This window comes from Simochromis diagramma, unplaced genomic scaffold, assembly GCF_900408965.1.
Source record: "Simochromis diagramma unplaced genomic scaffold, fSimDia1.1 OVJJ01000361.1, whole genome shotgun sequence".
NCBI lineage: Eukaryota > Metazoa > Chordata > Actinopteri > Cichliformes > Cichlidae > Simochromis > Simochromis diagramma.
In genome coordinates, this window is record NW_024386860.1 from 2,996,041 (window position 1) to 3,021,906 (window position 25,866).

The window sequence follows — 25,866 nt, forward strand, 5'->3', positions numbered from 1 at the left end:
CCCCTCCTCTGCTACTTTGCAGCTTTGTGAGAAAAACAAATTCCACAACGAATTTAAGCTTGTAATGCAGGTTGAGCTGAGAAATTATGAAGGACGATTTTGCAGTTGTTTCAAAACCAGTGGGAGGGCCAAATGCCGAAGTCTCCGCAGGCTTCCCCCATTTTTAAAAAACTGAATCATTTACAGCAGATTCACTTCGAAGCAGTTCTTCTCTCCCTCCCTCTTTCTGCCGTGCTGCATCTCACCTTGAAGATGAATTATCTAACACCGAGTTCTTTACAAAACAGAGGTACAATTAACAGGCTGACTCACCGCACTGGCAGATACCTCACTAAAGTCCCGCACAGCACACATCTTTTGTTCCGTCGCAGGGAGGGTGAGAGGCACATACCTAACAAACCGGCAGGCAGGGCGAGGCCGAGCCACATTCCCATGTCAGGAAGGAAGAAAAGAAACAAAGATGCTGCTGCAGAGTTGTCAAAACGATGATGTGGCCTTTATTGAGATCCAGTCCAAGGTAGGAAAACTCAATCAGCAACATACAGTACAGGTGCAGATCATGTGCCGCCTCGGATTGTGACAAAGAAGGGCTGAAGTGAAGTTTTTGTTTTTTGCGCAGTAATTAAATATTTCCAAGGGTCTGACCTCTGAGGTCAGATTTGGTTCTGAGCTGCATGTTAAAAACACAGCAAAGGGACGCAAGAGAGATTTTTCATGAACACCTGTAACACAAGATCAAGGCTGCTGCCACAGGAGCTTTGGCGCCTCCTGGTGGGCACACGGAGACTGAGGTGTCGATATCTTCAGTTTTCACTTTCAACTCACACTGTTCAGGATTTTCTTTAAAACCACAGACGCTGCTGATGTTTTTTTGCGTGTAAAAAAATGGATATCTGATATAGGAATTACAGTACTGAGGTAAGCATTTACAACGCCTGCTCTGTTCTCAGGATATCAATGAGTATTTACATTTTGAACAAACTGATTTGAAAGTGAAGTGACTTTCATTTCAGGGGTGCTTTTTACATGGAGATCAAAGCTTCAACAGTCGCTGTCTGAAACACAGTTTAGGCATCAGCACGGACACGGCGATGAAGATGATGAGGATGAACTCACACATAAACAGAAGTCCAAAGCAAAATCCGATAATCGTTTAGGGAAACATTAATCATGCAGGCAGCACCAGGAATACAGTCTGTAGCTCGTCTGTAATGCATGTGAGTGAATCCACTTGTTTCCATTTCACTTTTTTGTACAGGTTCAGTTCAGTTATTACAAAGAGCCTTCTCTCTAAAATAACAGTTAAGCAAATATAACAACTGCCTTTATGCAAATATAGAGTTATAACTGCTAAATGTGCAATGCAAGTATACAAATGCTGACTGACACCAGTGACTTTGGGACTTCTTAGCTTCCGTCTGAAGGGTCGAGGTCTCAGAGCTCTGTCATCAGGAGCGCTCTCAGGATCTTCTCTCTGTCCACCCTAATTTCTTCTCCGCTGCAGACACGAACATACGATTTAACAGCTCTAAACTTGAACTTTTGTTTCTGCAACAAGGTGAAATATAATTTTCATAACAGAAAATTTAAAAAAAACAAAACATTTTACAACAGTAACTATGACAGAAACAACACAAAGTCTGCGTTACAAAGACAAAGAACAGCAGCTACAGGGTAAGAAGTTGTCTGGCAATTTAAGCTGGTCATACACAGATCTTACACTCATCTGATGCTTTGTTAGGTACACCTTGCTAGCACCAGTTTTTACCTTCAGAGCTGCTTTAATTCTTCATGGCACAGAACAACAAGATGCTGGAAACATTCCTCAGAGATTTTTAGGCCCACGTGACATGATAGCATTGCACTATTTCTGCAGATTTGCCAGCTTTGCATCCATGACGTGATTATCCCGTTCCATCACATTAAAAAGCTGCTCTATTGAACTGAGATCTAGTGATTGTGGAGGTCATTCGAGTGCAGCAAACTCATCGTCATGTTTAAGAAACTGGTTTGAGATGATTTGAGCTGTGGTGTGCTATCGTGCTGGAAGCGGACAGGCACAGTAGCAACAATCTTCAGGCTGTGGTGTTTAAATGATGCACAGATACCATTGATATGAGCAGGATGGGTGGATGTTTTCATGCTGTTGTCAGAAATAGACCAGCAACATTTTTTCAATCTTCTATTTTCCAATTCTGGTGAGCCTGTGTGAACAGGAGCCTCACTTTCCTGTTCTTAGCTGAGTGGAACCTGGTGTGGTTTTCTGTCGCTGTAGCCCAACTACTTCAAAGTTCGAGGTGTTGCGTTTTCAGAGATGCTTGGTTGGAACATGTGGTTATTTGAGTAACTGTTTCCTTCCCACAGCTAAAAGCAGTCTGGCCATTCTCCTTTGACTTCTATCAGCAGGACGTTTTCAGAGAATTTCCTCTTTTTCAGATCTGTCTGTGAAGGTTCTCAGTCATCCAGGTCATTGTAGTCAAAGGAGCTTGCAAAGAAAAGCGTCTGGACTTCTTTAAGTTGCTTGAAGACGTTTCACCTCTCATCCGAGAAGCTTCTTCAGTTCTAAGGTCAAATGGTGGAGAGTCCCAGATTTATCTTTGTGATCTTTTTCAGATCACTCTTTAAATCATAGAGATGACTGTGTGGGAAACTCCCAGAAGATCTGCAGTTACTGGAACACTCAGACCAGCCTGTTACCAACAACCATGCCACCTTCTAAGTCACTTCTTCTCCATTTGGGGGCTCGGTTTGAACTTCAAGAGGTCATCTTTAACATGTCCAAATGCTGCTACGTGATTGGCTGATTAGATATTTTGTTAATGTGCAGAAGAAAAGGTGTACCCAACAAAGTGGCCAGTGGGTGTAAATCGTGTTAGATAACATGAACTTCATGTCATCTAAAGGCTGCAGGGAATGACTAATGAGCTAAATGTCTAATCAGCACGTTCATAAAAGGCTAACGTCGCCACAACAAGTCATGTGACTTTCAGTGAAGCCAGAGGCTGCGACTGCTTCTGATGGGACTTCTCATGATAGTTTATCAACTTTTTGTCTCCAGTGTAATTAGTTACTGCACTTCTAATTTAATTTTTCTAGGTTATATTAATTTGCGGTGCATATTAAGTTGTGCAATATTATTTAATGTCGTTGCGTAATTGAGTTTATTATGTGATTGATTATTTAATTAGCACTTTATAATTTTATGTGTAACTTTTAAGTTGATTATTGTATCACCCCGTGAAAGGCAATTATAGTTCCTACTTGCTTGAGTCCATGGTGGGACTGCTTAGAGCGTAACAAACCCTGAGTAACGTGGACTTTGGAGAAGAGTGTGATGCTGGCTGTCTCGCCATGTTGCTGTTTATTATGGAATTTGTATATATGGGCAAACAGATGAAGTCAGAAAATTAGACTTAAGTGAGTTTTTACTGAATGTGTAGCTCAGCCTTCAAGCTTCTCTGTCACGTCCTAAAGAAATGAGCAGCTATTTCCATCAAATCAAATCATCTTATTGGTTTTGGAATCGCTGATGTGATTTTATTACACTGCATTATGTTTTATAAAGTGGTCAAAGCAGCCCGGCTGCCAAATAAATGTAGAAGATTAAAGTAGCACGAAAGTGAACTGCCCCAAAAGTTAACTTAACCAGTGGAGGCTCGTTTTCAGTTCTAGGGTGCGCGTGTTTATTTTTTAAGCTGTACTGAAGGGGCCATCTCAAACTTCATTGACTGAAATGCAGATATTGTTCGTTACGCTCAGCTTCTGCTGCAGCTGTTAAAAAAAAATAAATCAGTGTCATTAGCTTATTATCGGTTTAAGGTTGCAATTTACACCCTGATAAATAAATATGTGGGTGATTTTGTGTGTGTGTGTTTGTCTTTTGTGATGTCACTGTAATTCGGGGCTTTTAATGATTTCTTAGAACTGTTTGTTTTCCAGGGTGCAATGATTGTACAGCATATTTGGGGAATTGGATGCACAAGTTTAAATTTGCTTTTGGATTTTCTTAATCTACACAGAGTCCACAGTATACATAGAGGCTCAAATGTACCCACTAATATTTGGTTAAATTTCCATTTAGCAAGTTGCATCTCGACCGGACATTTTTGGCAGCCACAACAAGCTCCTGGCATAATTCCGGCTCGATATTTAATCACTCTTCTTGGCAGAATTCATAGAGTTCATTTCCTGGAACAGATCTAGTCCGCGAATATTCAATCGGGTTGAGGTCAGGACTTTGGGAACGCCGTACCAGACGCTTAATGTTGGCCTGCTTTATCCATTCCAAACTAGTTTTGATGTGTGTTTGGGATCATTGTCCTGTTGGAACAAACAACCGTGTTCAAACTGTCTAGCTGTTGGTTTGAGGTAAAAGTTTTGGAGGTAGTCCACCTTCTTCATTATTCCATCCACTTTGCGATGGTACCACTGGCAGGGGAATAGCTACCGCTAACACCACTTATTCCAGACCTTTGCAAAGTGGAGACGCATCCGAATAACTTGTTCTTGTGTACAGCTGCTTGAACCGATGATCCTGAAATCTGCAGTTTTTTAGAAATGGCTCCAAGAGACCTTCACAACTTCTTTAAATCTACTATTCTTCTCCTCAGATTCTTACTGAGTTGTTCTGAGTATTAGTCAGTCTAATGAGTGCCATCCAACAAATCAATGAAACTACCAGTTGCAGTCAATCACGAGCAATAAGGACAAGTTAAAAGGTCTTGGCCTTGTGAAGTTGAAAGACATTGTAGAACCGTCGGCACCGCTTATTACAAGATTTAAGTAAGTGTGTGTGGATTAGAGAAAATAATAAATTCAAACTTGTGCTGTATGCCGTATGCTCATTCCACTTTGGAAAAACAACAGCTCAAAGAAATTAAAAGCCCCAAATTATCATGACATCCATTCTCGTGATGAGTGGATGTAAACTTCTGACGATAACTGTAACCATACTGTAGCAGGAAAAATAGTGAGATATTGTCTTGATATTTTCAAGATAATATCAAAAACTAGTCTGGATCCAGACATCCTTTTGGATCCAGGGGCTCAATTCATGCATGGTGTGGAGGGTCATTTCAGCACTGGTGGAGGTACGCAGTCTCGGACAGCTCTTGTTTACTGCTTTGACATGCTGGAAATAAGATTTTCAATATTAGCCAGTTTTCCCAAATCTCACTCTGAAAATCCTCCTGTCTGCGTCACACGGTTGTTCACTCTGGCCTCACAGTTTAGCATCAGCTACTAACTGAAACGGGGGATTGTTTTTCATGTGCAAGCGTCAAACAAGAGCCTGAGGCTTCAATACAGCACTTGAGCAAACCAGCGCTGTATAAAAGTGTCCAAGAGATAAGAGCGAGGAGGTGCGTTTACCTGTCGTTATGGGCAGCAAGGTAAGGAACCAGGTGAGGAATGGAGCTACGGTAGTAAGAAGGGGAGAGATGAGGGGAGGGCGAAGGAGAGGGACAGCATGGACTACCCAGCTCCAGTGCTGGCATATTATCCCCCTGCAACACACATCAGTGTAGACACACACACACACACACACCACACAGACAGACAGACACACAATTACAGATAATGCAGAGAGGTGTGGAAATAATCCCCCCATAAGTGGAGCATAGTGTACTACACCAAGACCCATTTTAAAGGGTTTTTAAAGTGTGTGTGTGCGCATGTGTGAAGATGTGTGTTACCTGTGGGTAGATAGACGGCTGTATCTGTTTGTCCAATGAGCTGCTAGAGCCCGACTTTGCTGTACTTTGGGAGGAGATGGCTGCGAGTGCTTCAGGGAGATTATCTTCATCTTCATGGTTACTGATAAGCAACAAATGGAGAGACTATAAGTGGCTTACACGACCTACAGATCGCTCTGAACAAGATGTCACTATCAAAGAGCAGAGATAGCACGGCTGCTGCTTCAAGCACTCTGTGGAGTGTTCATTTTCCACTCACAGCAGGCGATCTGTACTCACAAGCTGAACTGCCGGACCAGCCGTTTTCTGCGGTTGGTGCTCGGGTTGGCTTTGGGCTGGAGCCTCTCTGGCGTCAGGTTGTGATCTTGCCTGTGGGGTGTCTTTTCTGCTGTCAGACTGGATGCCGCCGAGTCTTGGGAGGAGCTCTGATACCTGGAAATGAGAGCAGTTACTCAGGAGGGTAAGTTGTGTTGTGTTTTCAGAAAGAGGTCTAAACATGTTAAAGAGCGGATGAGCTACTGGCCTCTCATTCAGGGTCTCAGTTGAGCTCTTCCCTCTGGGTGTTGTTGGGGCTTCTTTCTTTATTGTGGAGAAGAAATGGATAGATATGCTGTTAGTGACACCGCCAAGTGCGCAGGATGTAGGTCAAATAGCCAAAGGAGAGCGTTATTTGGTACTCACTCTGAAGGCTGCCTCCATCTGGGCCTTGAGGATGTTACATTTGAGGTGGTCGGGGAGCATGGCTGGGGAAGCAGGAGGGTGCAGAGACTTTTCAGACAGCTGCTTCTCCTCTCCCTGCCGGGAGAACAAGGAGAGGTGAGGAGACTAAATCTCAGTGAGTAAACATCGTGTGGGAAACGTGACTGACCTTGTTGTCGATGTTGATGTGCAGCGAAGGCCAGGGAGGAGAATCGCTTTCAGACTCCAAAGCCTTGAGCAGCGACTGAGAGATGTCAAACTCATCTGCAGGGAAGGGGGGCGCTTGACGTTCTGATTGAGACAAATTGTAATGAGAAAAAACAAACAACAAGTCACGTTTTTACTGTAAAGACACCACAGACGGTTTGATGGAAAATGACTATAATCTAAAAAGGTTTATAATTCAATTTACGCTGGCACAAGAGTTTGACTGTCCTTAATTTCACCAGAATTTGATGATATTATAAATGATTAACAGCAATTTTGGCTGGGTGGGGGCTTTTTGGTGTTTGAAAGTTGGCAGGTCAAAGCAAGTTTGAGAACCGTGAGATACTTTAAATCCATATTAATGTGTTTGCAGATGCTTCTCGACTTACAAACAATGGCCTTAAACAACTGCACTTAAATGAAGAGTGCAAACACAAGAAAAATTAGCAGTGTTTAACTACGTTTACTTTACTTGTATCCTAGCTCACTACAGCAAAAGGCAACTGAATTATGTTCTCAAAAGCAGAAACCCAATTTAAAACTGCATTAGACACATTTAAAAGCAACCAGAATCACCCCTCCTTCACCACTGAGGAGTAAGTTCAAAGTGTTTTCACCAAATATCTCCACTTTGGTCTCGTGTGTCCAAAGGACGTTATTCCAGGAGTCTTGTAGACTTGCTGTCATGAACTTAAATATTTAACATGCTAACTGAGGCCTGTAGAGTCTGAGATGTAGCTCTTTGGATTTTTTCGTACTTGTCTGAGCATTGGACCTTGGGGTAAATTTTTGCAGAAACATCCACTCCTGGGAAGATTATGGTGAATTAATACAGAGAAAAAAAACCCTGTGAGCAAGCACTTAGTGACAGTGGGACCATATTCTTTATTTCGGATCATCCAGCTTTGAAACAACACAGTCAGTATAAAGGTAAAGGTATATCAGTCATATCATGTGCATCTTTAAATCTGTTTTTACAAAGTTGAAATCAAACTACGTCACGTTGTAGTGGAAACATTACATCTCAAAGTCCTCAAAGTGAACCTCAAAAAACAAAAAGAGCTGACAAACAGGCGGCACCGAGCATGAAAAGAAGCATCAGCGTGGCGTCTAGACACACCACAGATTTGTGCAGCCCTGCCTCAGGCTGACAGTACTCACTGTTCTTGGTGTGCGTGTGGCAGAGCGTGTCCTGGCTGTGTGTGTGCCGACGGTGGCGGTGGTGGATCTTGCCAGAATATGAGTTCTCGTTCTCCTCGACGCTAAACTGATGATCTGAAGCGAGCCCACTCAGCGGGAAACTGAAGATGACACATGCAATCAAAACACAAACAACCCCCCCCCCCCAAACAAAATCCCACTTAAATATGACAAAAAGTGTAAGTACCGCAAATAAGTAATTATCGTGTAATAAATCCAAGCTCGTGATGTGAGTTTTTCACAGCAATGTAACCCTCCCTGTGTGGATGCTGAGCTGACTGAGTAACACAAAACCACAAGTGCAATTTCAACAGTGCATTTGCTTTTCTACATGGTAAAGAAACACTGCTTTGGACCTAAAATGTGTGTAAAATTACATGTAATTTCTGTTATTGAATCATTTGTGTTACTTCATTAATAAAGTACAAAGAACCATGTGGGGGTATTTATCAGTGGGAAAAGCTGTAAAGCTTATAAAAAATACAGTTAAAAGTCTAAAATTTACGCTCTTATTACATTTTCCAAAGCCATCCAGTGGGCCAGATTGAATTCGTTTGCGGGCCGATTCTGATCCCGGGCCTTATGTTTGACACCTCTGTTGTAAGACAATGAAGGAATGAGCTTTGCAATTTCTGCATTTCACTCATAAACCCTTTATTTCAGAAGCAATACGGCAACAGTCCTAAAGGCATAATGTGATTGGAGTAAACATCGAAAGTAAAAGGCGACACACTAGAACAGCAACACACCGGCCACATCTTCTGTAAACACTTGGTTAATTTAGCAAATCCATAATCTGATGTAACATTAATATAATGTTTATTCAAAAAACAAAAACAAACAAAAAAACAAATATTCACTCTGAAAGCACAACACCACAAATGCAAGATTCAGCTTCATGTTTCTAAGTTCACACTGAAAACCATAAATTATACACAAAGCAGCTTAATCCCTAACCCGGCATTCACTAAGTGCAGGACTGGACCCCTTCCACCTGTTCAGAATCACTTTATTCAGCACTCACAACACTTTATTTCAAAAGTGAGTTTAAATAATTTAGATGCCACACGATTTACTGCAAACGAACAAAGAAACAAACACAAAAGCACTCTTAAAGGCAGATTTGAGATTTGAGCAACCGTAATCACATAAAACATCCACAAGCAAAGCAAGGCACAAACGTGTCACACCCGGTCCTATCTTTGTATTTATCCTTAAATATGATGCTGAATGTTTGAATGGAAAGAACAGAGTGTTTAAGTATAAGAGCTACGTTGACTGGGCATTTAGAGCCATAATTAAATAATAACAATATTAAAGTGCAACAAAATTAAAATATATAATCTTATTTCAACAATTCTTAGCTTGTTTTTTGGCCTTTAGTTTATTTATATTTTAGCAAATTGCCACCTAATACAGCACCTAAAGTTACCTTCAAGAACTTCCTGTTTGAATGTCCCTGTGAGTGCACAGAAAACTAAGCACGTGATTATTTTCATATGAAAATAAACTAAATTTTCAGGCACAATCTTGATTTTTATAGAAGATGCTTTGAACATTATTTGAAAGTATCCTCAAAGAGACTTTAAAATGCACCACATTCTTGTTTTATCTTTACAGAGGAGCAATTATGCCCATTTCCAGCTTCATAATGTTATTCTTTGATTTTACTACTGTAGCTTTGCATCACTTAGAGTTGAAAATAACCCTTATGCATCTTATTCTGGACCTTGGTGCAGCTCCTCAGTTTATCCTGTTGGAATAAGGCTGTTTAGCTCATCTCTCTCTAATCTTATATTTTTCAAGCAATCAATTACAAAAGAATAATAATAATTTATTTATTTAAACATCAGTAAATTAGCATGAGCAAACTCTTTTCCTGCAAAAATCGTACTTATCCGTTTCACTCTGTATTATTTCCCCAATCATTTGTGCACAACCTGCAATGGCCCCCACCAATCGGGAGGTTTCAACAGCAGGCAGGAACATCCACTCTCAATGACATCACAGGGAAATAATACGGAAAAAAATCTGAGTGTTTTGAGTGGACTCTCATCCTGTGATTGCAGCTTTATTATTAAGATGAAGGCAACCTGTGTCTAAAAGGATGTGATGATACAAACTGAGCTATGACCCGCAGAATGAGTAAACTGTAACGATCAGAGGTGTCGAGGCTCTTTACCTCGATCGCCTTCGTGATCTGTGTCACCGCTGCGTAACCACAATAAATAACTTCAACATTCACCCACCCAGTCCCCTTACCCGATGTCTTTGCACAGCTCTCCCTCCACGTGACCCCCTTGAACATTATAAACCTCCATCCTGCTTGATAAAGTCCTTTGCACTTGATGGGGGTGTGTGTTTTTTTTGCTTTTTGTCTAGTATGCAGACACTGAAACACATGAGATGACGTGACAAATGGATGAAGACGTGGGACATTTCACGAGGATGAACGGAGACAGCTCCGTCACCGGAGCGTCTCTCTTTGGGGGTTGCCAGTCTGTGCCTGTGAGTTTTGAAATAGATTCCTGGGTTAAGAGGGAGGTCAAAGTTCGGTCATGACCTTATCCCTGTTAACCACAGCCACGGATCCTTTGGCGATGCTGCTCTTTCGCTCCGGGACGGGGGGAACGATGGACACCGGACTCTCAGCCTCAAAGGAAGGCCTGAATGGTTGATGAAGGAACGCACACACATGGATGGAGGCAGACGAGACACACAGGAAGACAAACAGACATATGAGGTGTAAGAGGGACATGAAATGTGATGAAAAACAGAGCATGTGGACACATCCTGAAGCTCTTTAACAATCCTGTCCTTTGTCTCTTACCTGTGAGGTGATGTATGACTGGAGGGCTGCAGGTAAACTGAGGAAGTGAGCGTGGGGTGGGGTGGGTGCCAGGGCTCGTGACCAATGGGAATGTTGTGTTGGTACTGGAGAGGATCGAAGAGATGCTCAAATTAAGCGTCGCTACTGGGACAAAGCACATCGCTCTCTGCTGCTTGTGTTACATTTTGAAAAGTGGGTTAACTGAGGTCGCTTACCTGATGCAGACTTGGATTGGGGCTGGCATGAGAGCTGTGGAGGAAAAAGCAGTGATATCAGATGTGTATCATAACTTATTTTTAAAGCAGGTGCATATATATTACTTTCGAGTGCACTGCACAAGTAAACCCTCTCAAAAGCAACAACTTCTCTTTTACAAAGGGCTGTTTCTGTGTTAAGATTAGCCAGGCCATTAGGTGGATTAAGGTCAAGGTTAGAGGAGGAGGAATGAATGCAATAATCTGAAAGTGCATGCGTGCATTATTTATGTCTGTTTCACCTGATGTGTGGAGGCTTGGCTGGAGAAATCGCAACTGACGGAGAGAGAGACACAAGGTCAATTAGAGCAGAAAAATACAGAAGTCAAAAGCAGCTCTGCAGTTTATCTGCGAGTCTGTGTGCACTTTTTCAAATGCCCTCTCTGGTCTAACTGTGCCGTTCAGTCCAGACTCTCTGCAGACATGTTATTACTCCAATGCTGAGCTATTACCAACACTCAACTCTCGGTTCATTCGTATTCCGGGGCTGCGTGACGAATCCAAATCCAATACATAAAAGGTGTTTGGACGTCAATACTGACAGTCTCAAGGTAAATACAGTTTGCAGTGTGCATTTGATCATTTATGTGGGATAGATTAAAGTGAGCTGCAGGCTGCTGGACCTTTGAAGCCTCTGCAGCTCACAGAAGGTGGGAATTATGGAGGAGTGAAGAGTACAGCAGGTGCCTTTGACAAAGTAAAAAAGGTGACGCTTAAATCTAACAACCTAGAGTTTCTGAGCACTTTCTTTAGAAAAGAAACCAGAGCTGCTTTTAAGCCTATTGAACTTGTCAAATTATCACTTAGCATTGGACATTTTTTTAAAAGAACAGCCCTTGGAAAAAAAAAGAAAAAGAAAAAGGGGCGGGGGGTCCACTTTTCCTTTCCTCTGAAAAATAAAACAATATGTTCAACAGTTACTCTCTGCAGCAATTTTTACATTTTAAAGCCGAAAACACGCTGAACTAAAACAGCGCAGAGGCTTCATAACAACGCTCGCAGCCACATAAAACACAAATCAGGCGCTGATACTCGGTCGTCTTTTGTATGAGCAGATAAAACTCACTTTTGCCCAGCGACTGTGTGCGGGATGGGTAGCGTCTGCTCTGCCTTCTCTCGAATGTGCTGGCCCTCCTCAGTCTGCCTCCGTGAGTGGCCTGGTACTCTGTTTTCCCACTGAGACAAACACACAGCAGATGCGGGTGAAGAGTGGAAATGATTATTACTAAAAGCATCGACGCTAATGTCAAAGTGCCACTGAGCTGCAGTCTGACCGAATTCATGGAGTTCATCAGAGGAGACTTAAATGGAGTTTCTAGATGATTATTCCTTTTGGTGTGAATTTTCCAAAAGTTTTCATCAATCGTTTAGAATTTAGAGTTGTTTTTATGCACAGTGCTGCGTTTACAGAGACTCGCTTGACTGCTTGTTCGTGGGACTTTCTGCTTCAGTTTTGTATTTAATAAATGAAAAGCGTGAACGACTTTGACTTTAGAAAGCCTTGGGTTGGTTTTGCAGTATGCCTAAAGTCTTTTAAACTGACATAAACTTTCTAACATACTTATCTTAAAACTTCACTAACAAAAACTCTGAATGAAGACAGAGTTTTCGTTAGAGAAGTTGGCACCAGTATGATTGTTATGTCAGACTGCAATACACACAGTTCCAGTGTTCCTGCTTTTACTTCCACCACCTGTTACACAAGTGTTTTTTTAATCCACAGAGTGCTTTTACAATGCTGTGATTTAGCTGCTCCGACAAATGACAGGAAGTGCCCTTCAAGTGAGAGAATTTGCTTCGACCATGTCTGATAATAGTTGCAAGAAAACAAACAATATAAAGGGAATATCTCAGTCACCATAGGAACAGATCCGTGTAACCATAGATACCCTGTAACCATAGATACAAAGGCTCTGTTTTATGTGACACATTATTCCACATATGCTGCTAACGAGTGCTGGCCACAACTACCTGCGAGTGCCAGCTTCTATTATCCCCCTTCAGCAAGTCAATTAGACGCTGCTCAGATGAGGCGAGACGCCGTCGCTGCTCTCTACCTGAATCTGAAGCGGGACCCGAGTCGCGTGAAGTCACTGTGGCCGGCCCTGCCCGCCGTTGGGTGGCGCAGGCGAAAGAAAGCGTGACTTTCCACGGCACACTTCCACAGGTGTTTGCAGCTCCTGGCGCTGGCCAGCTCGAACACGAAGGTGTGCTCCTGCTCCCGACCCTTCACAACAGAGAATAACCATAATAACCTGTTAGTCGCCTGAGAGATGACCGCGCGCGGGCACGGCATGCAACGTGAAGACACAAACCTGATCGTCGTCCTCCACCACCACCAACGTGAGTCGACTCCTTTTGAAGTCCAGCCGAGTGATTTTGGGCCTGTGCAACACACCGAGACGCACGGATGAATGACAAACACACAAAGAGACACAACAGTTTGAGTGGGACAGGTGACGAGAGCACGCAGTATGAAACATCGGCTCCTCGCAGAGTGATTTTGGATTTCTTTTCACTTCCCATACCTCGTCCTGCCCCTTGGCGAACAAATACTCAGCTCTCAGTAGCTCTCTTTTTTCCTGGCATGCCCTTCCTTCAAAGTTTGCACGGTCCACACCCTCCACCCAGGCTGAGCCTGTGCCCCACTTTATGTTTTATCACTTATGCCACATTTTGATTGGCTCTAGGTTGCAAATGTTGACACATGCCTCTCCAGAAACACGTGGTTCAAAAAAAAAAAAAAGAAACTCAAATTCAATTAGCAGAAGAATAGCAGCAGACAGAAGAAGTAACAGTTTAAACAGGTACTGCTTCTTTTTTTTTACCTGCCAGAAGAGATAAATAATTCATTTTGGTGAACAAACTCTTGTTTCTGTTTATTTTTCAGTTACATTCATTCAACATGTCGCTACATATTAAAACATCAGCTGTTTGTGAGATTCCCTTTTCCAGTTTCATTATTTTCATACAGTTCTGTGCAAAAGTCTTGAGTCAGCTCTTTTTTTTAATACTGTATATATACATTTTGCTTCCAAAGCAGTGGTGAGTAATAGTTCTCCAGGTCTTTCTGAAGGTCTTTCAGGGGTTTTCTTTGGACATTGGCCTCTTCTTCACTTATTTTCAGTCCAGTTCTTGTTCCTGACAATTTTCAGAGGAATGCTTTTCTGTTATTTGCTAATCCACTCAACACTGACCTATGAGTCATTCAAGCATAACAGCGGCACCTCACTCAAGGAATGAACCAGTGTTGTGTCTTAACATCAGAGTCAAAACACTGGTTTATTCTGAAGGACCAATTTTAAATGGTATCTTTAGGCATCTTTTGTCCCCCATCTCCCCCCATCGGTCATACCAAACACTGACGTTTCTATAATTCTGCAACAGAATTGTCCAGACTCTGTTTTTGCCTCGAAAACTGTACTTCCGATGATGTTTGCAAGTGTTTCAATAAACAGCAGCACATATTTCCCATTTTTCTATCCAAACGCAGAGAAATGAGGAGTGACTCAAGACTTGGGCACAGTACTGTGAGCAATTACTGGATTGTTTTTAGTTGTTAGGTATTTGCTCTCTGACAATGTGAAAAAACAAACAAATGGTCCTTCATGGATTTCCAGAGCCTAGGGTGACACCTCAAACCATCTTATTTCACTCAGGTGAGTTTAAACTACCAAATTCTCCTAATCTAAATTTACAATGACACAAGTGACACAAATAAGTGACACAAGAATTATTACTTATGACGACAGTTTTGTTTTTTCATTATTGTATCAGTAAGGTTAGGAATTTTGGAAATGTACGGTGTTCCTACATTCACATTCACTGCTTGTGTTTTCTTACATTTTTGTGTTAAAATCATTGACATAAGAAATGTAAATGAGCACGTTTCAGGAAACACAAGATGAGAGTTGTGCTCTTACCAAAAGAAAAGCCCGATTTTGCTGATGCCCTCATAAACCAAGATGCCAGTTGGAGTGAGACCCAGTGCATATTCTCCTCCATCTCTGCCCTGCGGATGAACGAGCACACATTTATTTCTAACACACCTGAACTTCAGTGTCACACAAAAAACAACACTGGTGATAATAAAACTCTCTCACGCACCTTGACAAAGTGCATATCTACTCCGTAAAGTTCCAGCCACTTGCATTTGTTGAGAAAAGAAATCTCTGCTTGAGAAGGGCTTTTTCCCCTGAGGAAATAAAAGCAGACAACACGGTGAGTTTTCACAACAAAAATACCGCTCGCTCCATCACCTGAAGCCCCGGCCACTATATTTGGCAGCTCAGTCGAAAAAAGTAGGAGAAAACCATCAAAATCGACGCTTGCCGCGTGACCTCTGCTGGAGATTGGTGTTAGTTCTGAGGGAGACGCTCAGTGAGTAACTGTCTGTCTGCATCCTGATTCAGTCTTTGTGTGTAGGCATGACTCAGTGAACTCGGTCTGTCCTTGCGTGGCTAAGTCGGCCCAGTGAAGCGCGGCGTACGCGTATGTAATCTAATCCGAGATGGGAGCAATCAGTGCACTGCTGGGTTAAATACTGCCCGGAATCAATCAAGACCCTCCGGGAATTAATCCCATAATCCTTCACGCAGACCAGCGATAGCCCGGCCGAGGAGGAGAGCACAGAGGGACGGTGAAATGAGACACCCGGTCAGTGAAAACATTGGTGCTGAAAGGCTGCAGCAGAATGACTTCCTTTGCTGCTCAGTGCTCAACTTTTTGCCCCACTTGTTCCATCCGACGAGGAGAGAAACCAGCTCAGGTCAACTGGACGCCCTCCAGTAAGCTGCTTTGACACAGCAGACGTATTGTGGTAACTGGTGCAAAAAAAATGTTTGTGTCCTGGGTTTTAGTTTTAGAAGATCCCAAATTTAAGATGACTAGAAACACAGCAGGCTCTTCACCTGAGAGTCAGCCACTGGTTGAAGATGTCTGCCTCCATCGCCGCGCTCTGTCTGGGAGTGAAACGAAACTCCGACACCAGCTCGGGAGAGTGCTCCAAGGGGTCGCAGTCTCCCAGCTCACCTGCATACAGATAATTCAAGTACACATGCACAGACGCACATCAGGTGAGCAGCATTCAGACCTTCGCTTACAAACAAAGCTTTATTTAATCAATAGAAAGCAACAACACAATAAATTGCTACAGACTCAGCTGGTCTGGTTTGGCCAGTAGCTTGTAGTGACTACTTCCAAGGTGATTATTGCACCTTGGAAGTAGGTGAAGTTGTGCCAGAAATTTTTGCAGTGACCATTTTTTAGTAAGCTTTATATAGACACTGGCTTTATTGCCATTACCAAGTAAATTAGAGGTGTGACTTTCACTTAATTGTATGACCATCTCAGTAAAAAACAACAACAATAACAAAAACAAAACCCCAAAACCCAAGAAAACCAAAAGTATTTACAAGAAAAAAAATCTCAGACACCTCAGAAACATTTGCGTGTTTTTTTTTGTCATGGAGCTAAGGACATCACGCCTCAGGCATGATGTGGTAAACAGGATGTGCCACACAAACACAACAGCCATCGCCTCCTCTGAGCAGTTCCAGTTCATTTATGATGATAATTTCCTTTAGTTTGATTTTCATTGAACACCCATAACACACTGCAGCTGTTTTTTTCCCCTCTTACAAAAATTTGGGACTTTAATTTTGGAGGTTCTGGATCATGAAATGCATATTTTTGTGTCCAAGTGCATCATTCCTGTTTAAAATCACTTAGTCTGATCATGACTTGCACAAGTTGATTCTATAAAGTATCATCTTTTAAATATAACTAATAAGAAATCTAATTTTAGAGCTTTAAATAAAATCAATCATTTAATTACGTGGCATTTCTTGCAGCTGCAGCACTCGACTTACTTTTGGAACCATTTTCAGTTTAAATAGGCTGTTGCTTGGACACCTATATTAACTTTTGCATTTGGAAGCAAAAGCACCATTTTTAAAAGAAATAAAGATTTATTCATTTATTTTTACATTGGTTGTGCCACCTGACTTGGAAAGTGCACCAGCCTGCATAAGAGATACGTTTCTTATCCAGTTTAAGAGAGAGCTACAAGCCTTTTCAGACAGCCACATAGAGTCCAAGGGGTCCTCTGTATAATTAAATATCACTTTCACTACTATTACTTCAAAATAAAATGTTTATGGTTGTGCCACCCTGGCATTTGTGAACATACAAACTGCTGGACAACATAGTTTTAATTATCTCAACAGCTTTTAAACTGTTAGTATTTATACATTTTGGTTATTTTATCAATAAAAAGTGTATATTGAGTATTTTATTTTGAAATTATTAGCATTTAAACACCATTTTTAATAGCCTTCTTAGTCTTTTCATTTTTAAACAGACGTATGTGCCGCCTGCCAGTTTGGAGTATTAGAAACCAAAATATAAAAGCATCTACATTGTGCCATAATATTATTAATTACCCTGCAAATTGATTCAAATTTAAAAAGTTTTTTGATTTATTTTACAAAGTAATGACGCACAGATGCAAACATATGAACATATGCAAATATTCTTACCTAAAATGACCCTGGTATGCCTGTGGTGCTGTTACACTGTGGATTACTCCATAAACATTACTCCACAGTTTGCTGATTAGTCTTTTTTGAGAGCGCTCATCAACACTAATATTAACTGACTTTACTTAATGGCTGGCTCCCATGAGGGTAAAATTAGGACGGTAACCTCATTGTGATGAGAGAAAAAAAAAAATAGTGGTTGCCTGGTAACCGCACTGATTTTTTTTTTTTTTGGCTTATCAGTAATCAATTGCATGAAGGTGTGGAGACCACTTTAGATTGCAGGGTGACTGCACAGGTGGGAGGCAATCTGTCTCCAAACAATTGCAGTCTGACTAAGACAGATTCCTAATTAAGTAACAGCCGTCTAATTTATAAAAAGCCAAATTACAAACACGCTGCAATCAATCTGAGTCACTCTGAGCTGATGAGCTCAGTTTCTTTTTAATAAAGGGTCGTCACTATTGGCAGAGGGACGCCTGTTTCACATCCTTGAGGTTCTCATTGGACTTAATGTGAATTTTTGTGGAACTAGACGACAACAGATTGCAGCAAATTGACTTTTGCCATTTTTGTTTCAATGCATTATCACAAAATGACTGTATGTAATCGAATATACTGAATTTAGCAGAGTGACTGCATCTTATTGCAGTTTAATTGTCCTCCAGACGCACCACAGTCGCTTTGAAGACAGCGACTGACTACGAGTGGTCATAGATTAAGCCCCGTCTTTGAAGCGACTGTTTGAAAAGCAATAAAATCACAAGTTTGTCGCACACAGTCGCAGTAATTTTGGTCAAACTGCTCCAACCACTCTTTGCCCTTGTGTAGGTGTAGCATGAAATATTTGAGGTTATTAGCTTCTGTAAAAAAGCTTTGGCATTTGAGATGAGAGGACAGGCATCTGGAGGGACTTATTTAATGTGAGAAGCCACAAAATCTCACATTGAACCATGGGGGCGACCATGGTTCAGGGGGTTTGGAAGCCGGTTCGATCACCAGCTCTGTCTGTCTTGGTTGTTGTGTCCTTGGGCAAGACACTTCACCTACCGCCTACTGGTGATGGCCAGAGGCGCCGATGGCGCGATATGGCAGCCTTGCCTCTGTCAGTCTGCCCCAGGGCAGCTGTGGCTACGACTGTAGCTTGCCTCCACCAGTGTGTGAATGTGAGAGTGAATGAATAGTGGAACTGTAAAGCGATTTGAGGGTCTTGAAAAGCGCTATATAAATGCAATCCATTATTATTATTATTAAAATCATTCGGAGCTTAGTGTAGTACTGTTCTCAGGGCTTCTGCTGATGCATATCATGTATGTCAAAGTAAACACAAGTGCATTATGCCACAAATTAATAGCAGTTTTCCTATCACAGTGAAATAAATGGATATTAATGGCTTTGCACTCAGTCCAAATCAATCTAACAGGTTACACCAGGGTTTGGAAAACTGTTAACACTATGAGGAATAACTTATGAGGTTCTTGGAGAACATAAATCTCTGCTTAAGAGTATAAATAAACACAGAGTGAGTTTCCAAAGTCTACTTACTTTGTAAACAAAATGCCGCAAGCTCTACAGCCACGTCATACGGACATTTCAACCTGGAGAGAGAGAGAGATGCTGATGGTGAGCGGTTTTTAGTGCGAGTGACACACTGCATGAAATCAAAACCACTGTCCTGCCCATGGTGCGATGTGTACTCGTTATCATGTGTCAGAGAGACATAAAAGTGGATGAATACCCTACGCTGTGTGTGTGTGTGTGAACATGTCAAGGAGGAGAGGCGCAACCCTTTTGCTAAAATAAGCAGCCCTCTGCTGTTCTTGATCTTGAGCTATATAATAGAGCTGGACTCCAGGGATCCATGGCCCAGTTAGAGGCAGGAGGAGGGAGATGGGGAACATACTGTCTGAAGTGTGTGTTTGTGCAGGCAGGTCTGTGTTTGTGACTCAGAAGCAGATGCCACTGTGCACAAACTCCAGTGTAGGTGACCTGTGTACGTTCCGCTACAGGTGAATGTGTTTACTCCAGTTTTAATGCTGCTGATGAGAGCCGGATGTCCTCATAAATGGAGAGGAAGTGCCTACAAATGACTTGTGACTTAACAATGAGCTGAGCTAACCGAAAAAGGAGTGGCAACAGTTTTTCTCACCACCTCTACAATAAATAAAAAATTCACAAAATATTCAGCTGTTCCTGTGTAAAGAAAACAATGCCTTAGTAGGTAAACCTGTTAAACTGCTTGCAAGTAATCACATGACAGCAACTCAGCGCACTTAGGGAAAGACCTGCTGAAGTTCAAACTGAGCATCAGAATGGGGAAGAAATGTGACTTCAGTGACTTTCAGAGCAGAGGAGAATGGTGAGACTAGTTTGAGCTGACTAGAAGGCAACAGTAACTCCAATAACTAAGAGGATATGCAGAAGAGCATCTCTGAATGCACAACACATCGAACCTTGAAGCAGATAGCCTACAGCAACAGAAGACTGCACCAGATGTGATTTCTGTCACTTAAGATCAGAAAACCGAGGTTATAATCCTCTTCAGGCTCCCACAAAAAGTGTGGCCTGGTCCGATGAGTCTGCTGCGAGGTTCGGACCGATGGTTGGGTCAGAATTTGGCGTGAACAACATGAAATTATGGATCCATCCTGCTTTGTATTAATGGTTCATTCTCATTGACCGTATCCATCATTTTTTGACGACACTGTACTCATCCTCTGGTTCCACCCAGTCACCAGATCTCAATCCAACAGAGCACCTTTGAGATGTGGTGGAACAGGAGCTTTATATCAAATCTGCAGAATGTGTGATGCCATCATGTCAATATGGAGCAAAAATCTCTGAGGTATGTTTCCAGGGCCTTGTTGAATCCGTGCCATGGGGATCCCAACCTGACACTAACGAGGTGTACTTAATATGTCATGCATGTGTGTGTGTGTGCGTCCTGGGTTTATTTGGAATTATTTGTGTGCATAAACTGTGATGATGAAACTTACTTGTCAGACAGAATGTCTTGTCGAAGCTGCAACACAAACAGATACCTGTTGGCGAACAAAACCGCAAAACAAACAAGTGAGACTCTCGCCTGAAGACAACATAAATCAACTGATGTATCAAAGGCGCTCCTCATGTCTGACACATAATTTGTTTTAACAAGTCTCTGTCCTTGATTTAAATCTGCCCATAGCAGCAAAGTAATTAGCCCCACGTCCCCTTTGGACCTTTACACCAGGCTCAAGAGAAAACCGTGTGTGTGTGTGTGTGTGTGTGTGTGTGTGTATTTTTACCTTGTAAATTCCTCACGCAGGTTGTTTGGCTCTGAAGAGTAAAACTTCACCCTGAAGAACAGTTTGTACGGCGGACCGTCTGAGAGAAAGATTAAAAGATATGTGAGTGTGACAGAAAGAGCCGAGGCCGGAGAATAATTCAATCAAATAACATTTCTCAGAATTTATTTCATACGTTTAGTCTCGTCGACTTTTCATCTGCTGCATCCATCACTGCCATGAGGTCCGAAATCTTTTCATCTCCCAATTTACTTTAACCTACTTTCATATTTCTTCCCTGCTTCCCTTCCACATTGATCAGAGTTACTTTCAGGCTACAGACCTACCACCCTGTGAATAAACGACCGGCCGACAGGTACAACATCCATCTCCCCACCTCCCGTGAACCATTCGGCCCCCTGTTACAAGCCAGTGAGCAAACAAGGCTACGGCTCCTAATGCACATAGTAATCACTGTGTCAACATTTGATAATGCTCCACCTGCTCCCCACTCACCTGCTACCACATGCGCATACAACGCACTGCACATTTTCCTACACACATGCAAATAGTCCTAATTAGAAAAACAGCCCGAGGCGACCTGAGCTTACCTCGGATCTGCTTCTTTATAAGCTTGGACATATCCAACCAGTGCTAAGAGAGAGAGCGACAGAAAGAATAGAGAGGTGAGAATGATTTTCATCAGCTTGCTTTCCACATTGATGGACGTGAGAGCTTGTTACTCACTGAAACTTGATCCGTGTCCATGAACTGCAATCCAAAGTAGTCTGTCTCAACCAAATCTATGTGATACATGATCTGGTCGAAAAGGTCCTGGCCTTTGGACTTGCTCTGGGAAAAGCAAAAGTAGAACACAGGAGGAGAAATTAGTTATTTCTTACACTATCTCTCCTGTCGTGGTGAGCGGATCTTCCACGGTGGATGGATTGAGCTTTTAAAATTGAGTTGGGGGCGTCAACCTGTTAGCACAGGCTTAAAAGTGAATTAGAAAGAGGCCTGGTGATCACATTGGGAGGAGAAATGACTTTTACTGGACGTGTAAGTGGGTGTGTGTGTGTGTGTCCAGGTCAAAATGAGAAGGACAAGCCCCACAGGGAAAGGCCCTTATTGAGGCCTTTCCTATAAACACACAACCAAGACAACGAGTCGGTGCACTTAAGCACAAACTGCAGCCGTTTGCCGTTAAATTTATCAGAGCATTTTACGAGCATCCCCTGATGAAGACCTAACCCTGGTCTGACCCACATAAAACACAGTGGGTGTGTAGGAAGATGACTGCCTTGTACTTTGGATCCTGATAACCAGCCTAAACTTCCTGGTGGGTGTATGAATGAGTGAGGAAATCAGTGGTATTAAAGGATTGGGGACAGAAAGAAATCGCTCCTGCCCATTCTCTCTGCAGCGTGCGTCGTTTACAGGGGCTGATTGTGACCTCCATCAAGAGGACGCGCAATCACGCGCCTCGCAGAGTCACGCGCAGCGAGGTGAACAGCTCGTTCTTCCTGTTGTCTCCGGGCCTACGCTCAGTTTCAGGTGACACACTGAAAGGCCTTATTAGTTGAATTTCAGCCCCGTTCAGTGCACTTGTAGGAACAACAAGAGCACATGAACAAACTTGTTCCAACACACCTGTGACTAAGCCGGCAGCTCGTCGAGCCATGTGTCATTTTCAACTGTAATGCCTTGGCAGAAGTGGCGGCTTTGTGTTGGAGCTGTAATCTCGCTGCAGGACGAGAGAAAGGCTCTCCACGCCACAATGCAATGGCCGAGCGTTTCGGAGGTGACGCACGCACGCAACAGCTTCGCTGACACACGCAACCTTGAAAATGAAAACATCTTATGAGAAGCCACTTACGCACACAAGGGCCCACACGCTCGCTCATCATCCCACCTACCCCCTCGCACAGCTCGTAGCACTCGTCCCTGACACAGAGTCCCCACAGTGGTAAATCAGATCAGGGAGTCGGGGAATAGAGAGAAAGGAGAAGAAGGTGATGGATGGAGAGAGACAGAAGGAGGTGGAGGATGCACAGGAGGGAAAGAACAGGAGAAGAGTGAGGAGGCAGAGTGTGAAAGAGTAAAATGATGAGCAAGGGAGCAGGCAGCAGAGGGAGTGTAAAAGGAGATTAGGAGGGAGAATGGCACAGGGGAGGGGAGGTGGGGGAAAGCGGAGATTGCTTGAGGAAGATCAGATACAAGCAAATAGAGAGAATAGAAAGTGAAAGGAAAACGTGCAAAAGAGCAAACAGGAGGGGGCAGCTTCAGGTCTGAGTTAGTTCCCAACAGTCAGAATGGGGAAGCAATGCGATGAATCGGATGATCATAACACCATCTGGAGCTGCAACCACTCACTGTATAAGAAGAGACGTGCTCACAGATACGCACACACACACTACAGGCACTGAAACTTTGGTAAAAGGGTTTGTGCCAAAATCCAAAGAAGTGCAGAGCGCACTGTTTTCAGTTTGAACAGAGGGCACAACTAACGACAATGTTATTCTGTGGTCATGTTTTTTGTATTGTGTAGTTAAAAGTGCCAAAAACAATGCCCCACATTCCAACATGAGGTCTCAGAGCTTCTCATTTCCTTGACCCCTGTGAAGTCTAAATCCAATAGAAGTCACCAGGAGCCAGAAAAGAAATTAAAGTGTCTTCACGTTTATTTGGGCAGTTAATTAAACTGAGGGGAGATATATATAAAAAAATCTTGCTCTCCCCCTCATGGATTAATCAGCAAGACTAATTGCCCGGGTCCTAATTTGTCCTGCATGCCTTTTAGACAAACAGAGTGGTAAAAGGCTGTAATAAGTACTCAGTTTTACACGTCCTCTAACTACTACTGTGCTCTGATCGTTTAAGAGGCTGGCGTTGGACCTGCAAACGGCTCTGACTCCAGGCTCGTTCATTTTCAGGACAGGAAAGCTGCCTCGCGTTTCTTATTTATTTATTTTTTTGCTTGGACCCCAAGGAAGATCCACAAAGACACGACAAAGGAGGTGGGGTGAATACACAACTGATGTGCCTTGCCACTTGAGCCACTCACGGCCAATTCCACATTGACATCCGAGCCGTCCAACAGCAGGACCCGACAGGTGATGGTGGTCTTCGCCGTCCCAGCGGCCGGGATGTGAACCGACGATCCCCCAGTGACCACGGCGGGAGCGTGGACGACCTGCTGCTGGTGGGCCAGGAGCAGGGGGTTCCCGGATACCCCTCCTGCTCCCCCTCCTCCTCCTTTACCGTCCCGCTCGTCCCGCTCATCCCTCTCCCTCTGCTGGAAGCGGCTCAGGGAGCGGCGGCTGAACGTCCGGCGCAGAAAGCCCATCATCTTCTTGATCCACGATGAGAGGAGGTCCGCGCCGCGTCCGTGAAAACTGCTCCGCACAACAGTCACTGCAGCCGGGGTCCTGTCACTGCTGCCTCCTTCACCACCTCCACCTCCTCCTCCTCCCCGGGGCGAGGAGTCACTCAGCAGGCACGGAGGAGACTTCAGGGCTGCCGATCAGTCCTCGGGCTGGATGTCGGCAGCAGGGGGGGACTCCAGCCGCATACTAATGAAACTACCACAGATCGACCACCGAGCAGCCAACCAGTTGATTTCCAATCATCCAGCCATATGTGAACGGCAGGAGTCGCGGAAATACAAGCAGCCCTCCTCCTCTTCCTCCTCCTGTCCTGTCCTCTCCCGTGCACCTGCCTCCTGCTTCGCTCGCTGTTGCGCACAGACTCTAAAATCCCGGAGAAATCCCGTCCGACGCTCCGCAGTGGGGACCCCTGAGTCACAAGGGGCCGAGAGGGGGGGTGGGGAGAGGAGGGAAGTCTCACCACCTCTGGACCGGACTTGACCCGGCGGCGGTCGCTGCTGATTATTCCCACCGGCGAAGCGAAACTAGTCTACCTCACAGGTAAAAGTCAACCAGCGAGAACTGGACAAACAGCGTGATCTGCGCCTGCGTAAAAACACAGCACATAACAAACTTCTGTTCCTCCCGACTGGCCGACCCATCAACACCGGCGAACCAGCGCCACCTGTCTGCCATGGACGCGCCAGGGCTGGGAATAAATCAGAGCAGATCATTACTCGGGTCCCAAGGTGGGGTCCGCGGTGCTCCAGGGGGGGCCTTCCCCAGCATAATGATGATGATTTATAACCCTCTGCTCTTCAGAGTCCTACCCACCGCTTTACAAGTAATTCAATCACAGTTTCAATCAAACTTTATTAGTGCAGCATCTGTCATGCAGTGTAATGCAACTCCAAAGTGCTTCACACACCCAACAAATGCAAATAAGTTACACATTATGAGACCGACGCACGCAAAAGGTACAAATAAGAGATCAGATCTGTAAAGAGCCAGTGGCATTACACACCCTCCATCACGCTTTTATTTAACCTGCTTTATTTTATTTATCTAATTAGACTAATAATTAGATGCAGGGTTTGTGAAACATCTGCACAGCTAAGATAAAAATCTGGAAAAGGAACAAAATGTAGCCAAAATCTGCTTAACTCTTTCTCATGTTCAGAGTTTATGAAATAAGTGCACATGCTCTACTTTTTCAAGTGTTTTTATTCCTGTTACACTTCCTAAAACATGACCTCGTTCTATACTTTCCCTCACTTTGTCACCCTGGAGCTTCCTCTGCTGTAAATATATTTCTTTACACAGCAGACTGAAAATATGAGCCCTGTGGACGCTCCAGACTCATTCCTCCTCTTCTGTGATGAGTTCTGTGAGTTGATCTGTTGGCTCTGAATGCATTTATGAATGAAACGATCCTCTGATTACACTATTCACAGATTCTGTGGCATTATGTTCATTAGTGGGGATTAAAACAGCATCGCACTGAATCCCCACGAAAAAAAAAAAAAAAAAAAAAAAAAAAAAAAAACAGCACGGTGAATGGCACATCCCATTAAAACATCATCATCATCATCACGAACCAGTAGAGATGCCGCAGTCCTCCCAGCAGTGATACAGTTTGCTAATATTTTGTCATAACCACACCATTTGGGCTGATTTGTGATGCTGAGATAGCTTCCCTGATGTGATGCCAGCTGAAGCTTAAATGAGAGCGCCGCCTTTTTACCTCGGCGAGCAAATTCATTCTGTGGGAAGATGTGCACAAGACATTTCTTCAGCTACAGTAAAGGACAAA

General features: G+C 43.3%; 1 protein-coding gene across 2 annotated transcripts; it reads right to left on the reverse strand.

The window, feature by feature from the left end:
- Positions 1–503: 503 nt before the first annotated feature.
- Positions 504–25,762, reverse strand: epb41l4b (erythrocyte membrane protein band 4.1 like 4B). Of its 2 annotated transcripts, XM_040029674.1 has the most exons (23): positions 23,753–25,762; positions 21,436–21,540; positions 21,300–21,342; positions 20,710–20,788; positions 20,419–20,463; positions 18,968–19,020; positions 15,794–15,914; positions 14,991–15,078; positions 14,807–14,895; positions 13,199–13,268; positions 12,941–13,110; positions 11,950–12,059; positions 11,126–11,159; positions 10,845–10,878; positions 10,630–10,733; positions 7,761–7,900; positions 6,562–6,683; positions 6,375–6,488; positions 6,217–6,272; positions 5,973–6,125; positions 5,694–5,814; positions 5,371–5,504; positions 504–1,498 (listed from the first exon to the last, which is right to left on the reverse strand). In XM_040029674.1, exons 1-23 carry the CDS (start codon positions 24,035–24,037, stop codon positions 1,435–1,437), a joined length of 2,334 nt encoding a protein of 777 aa, XP_039885608.1. In that variant the 5' UTR covers positions 24,038–25,762; the 3' UTR covers positions 504–1,434. The 2 variants fall into 2 exon arrangements, with proteins under 2 accessions (XP_039885608.1, XP_039885609.1); XM_040029675.1 differs by lacking the exon at positions 5,371–5,504.
- Between the last annotated feature and the right edge of the window lie 104 nt (positions 25,763–25,866).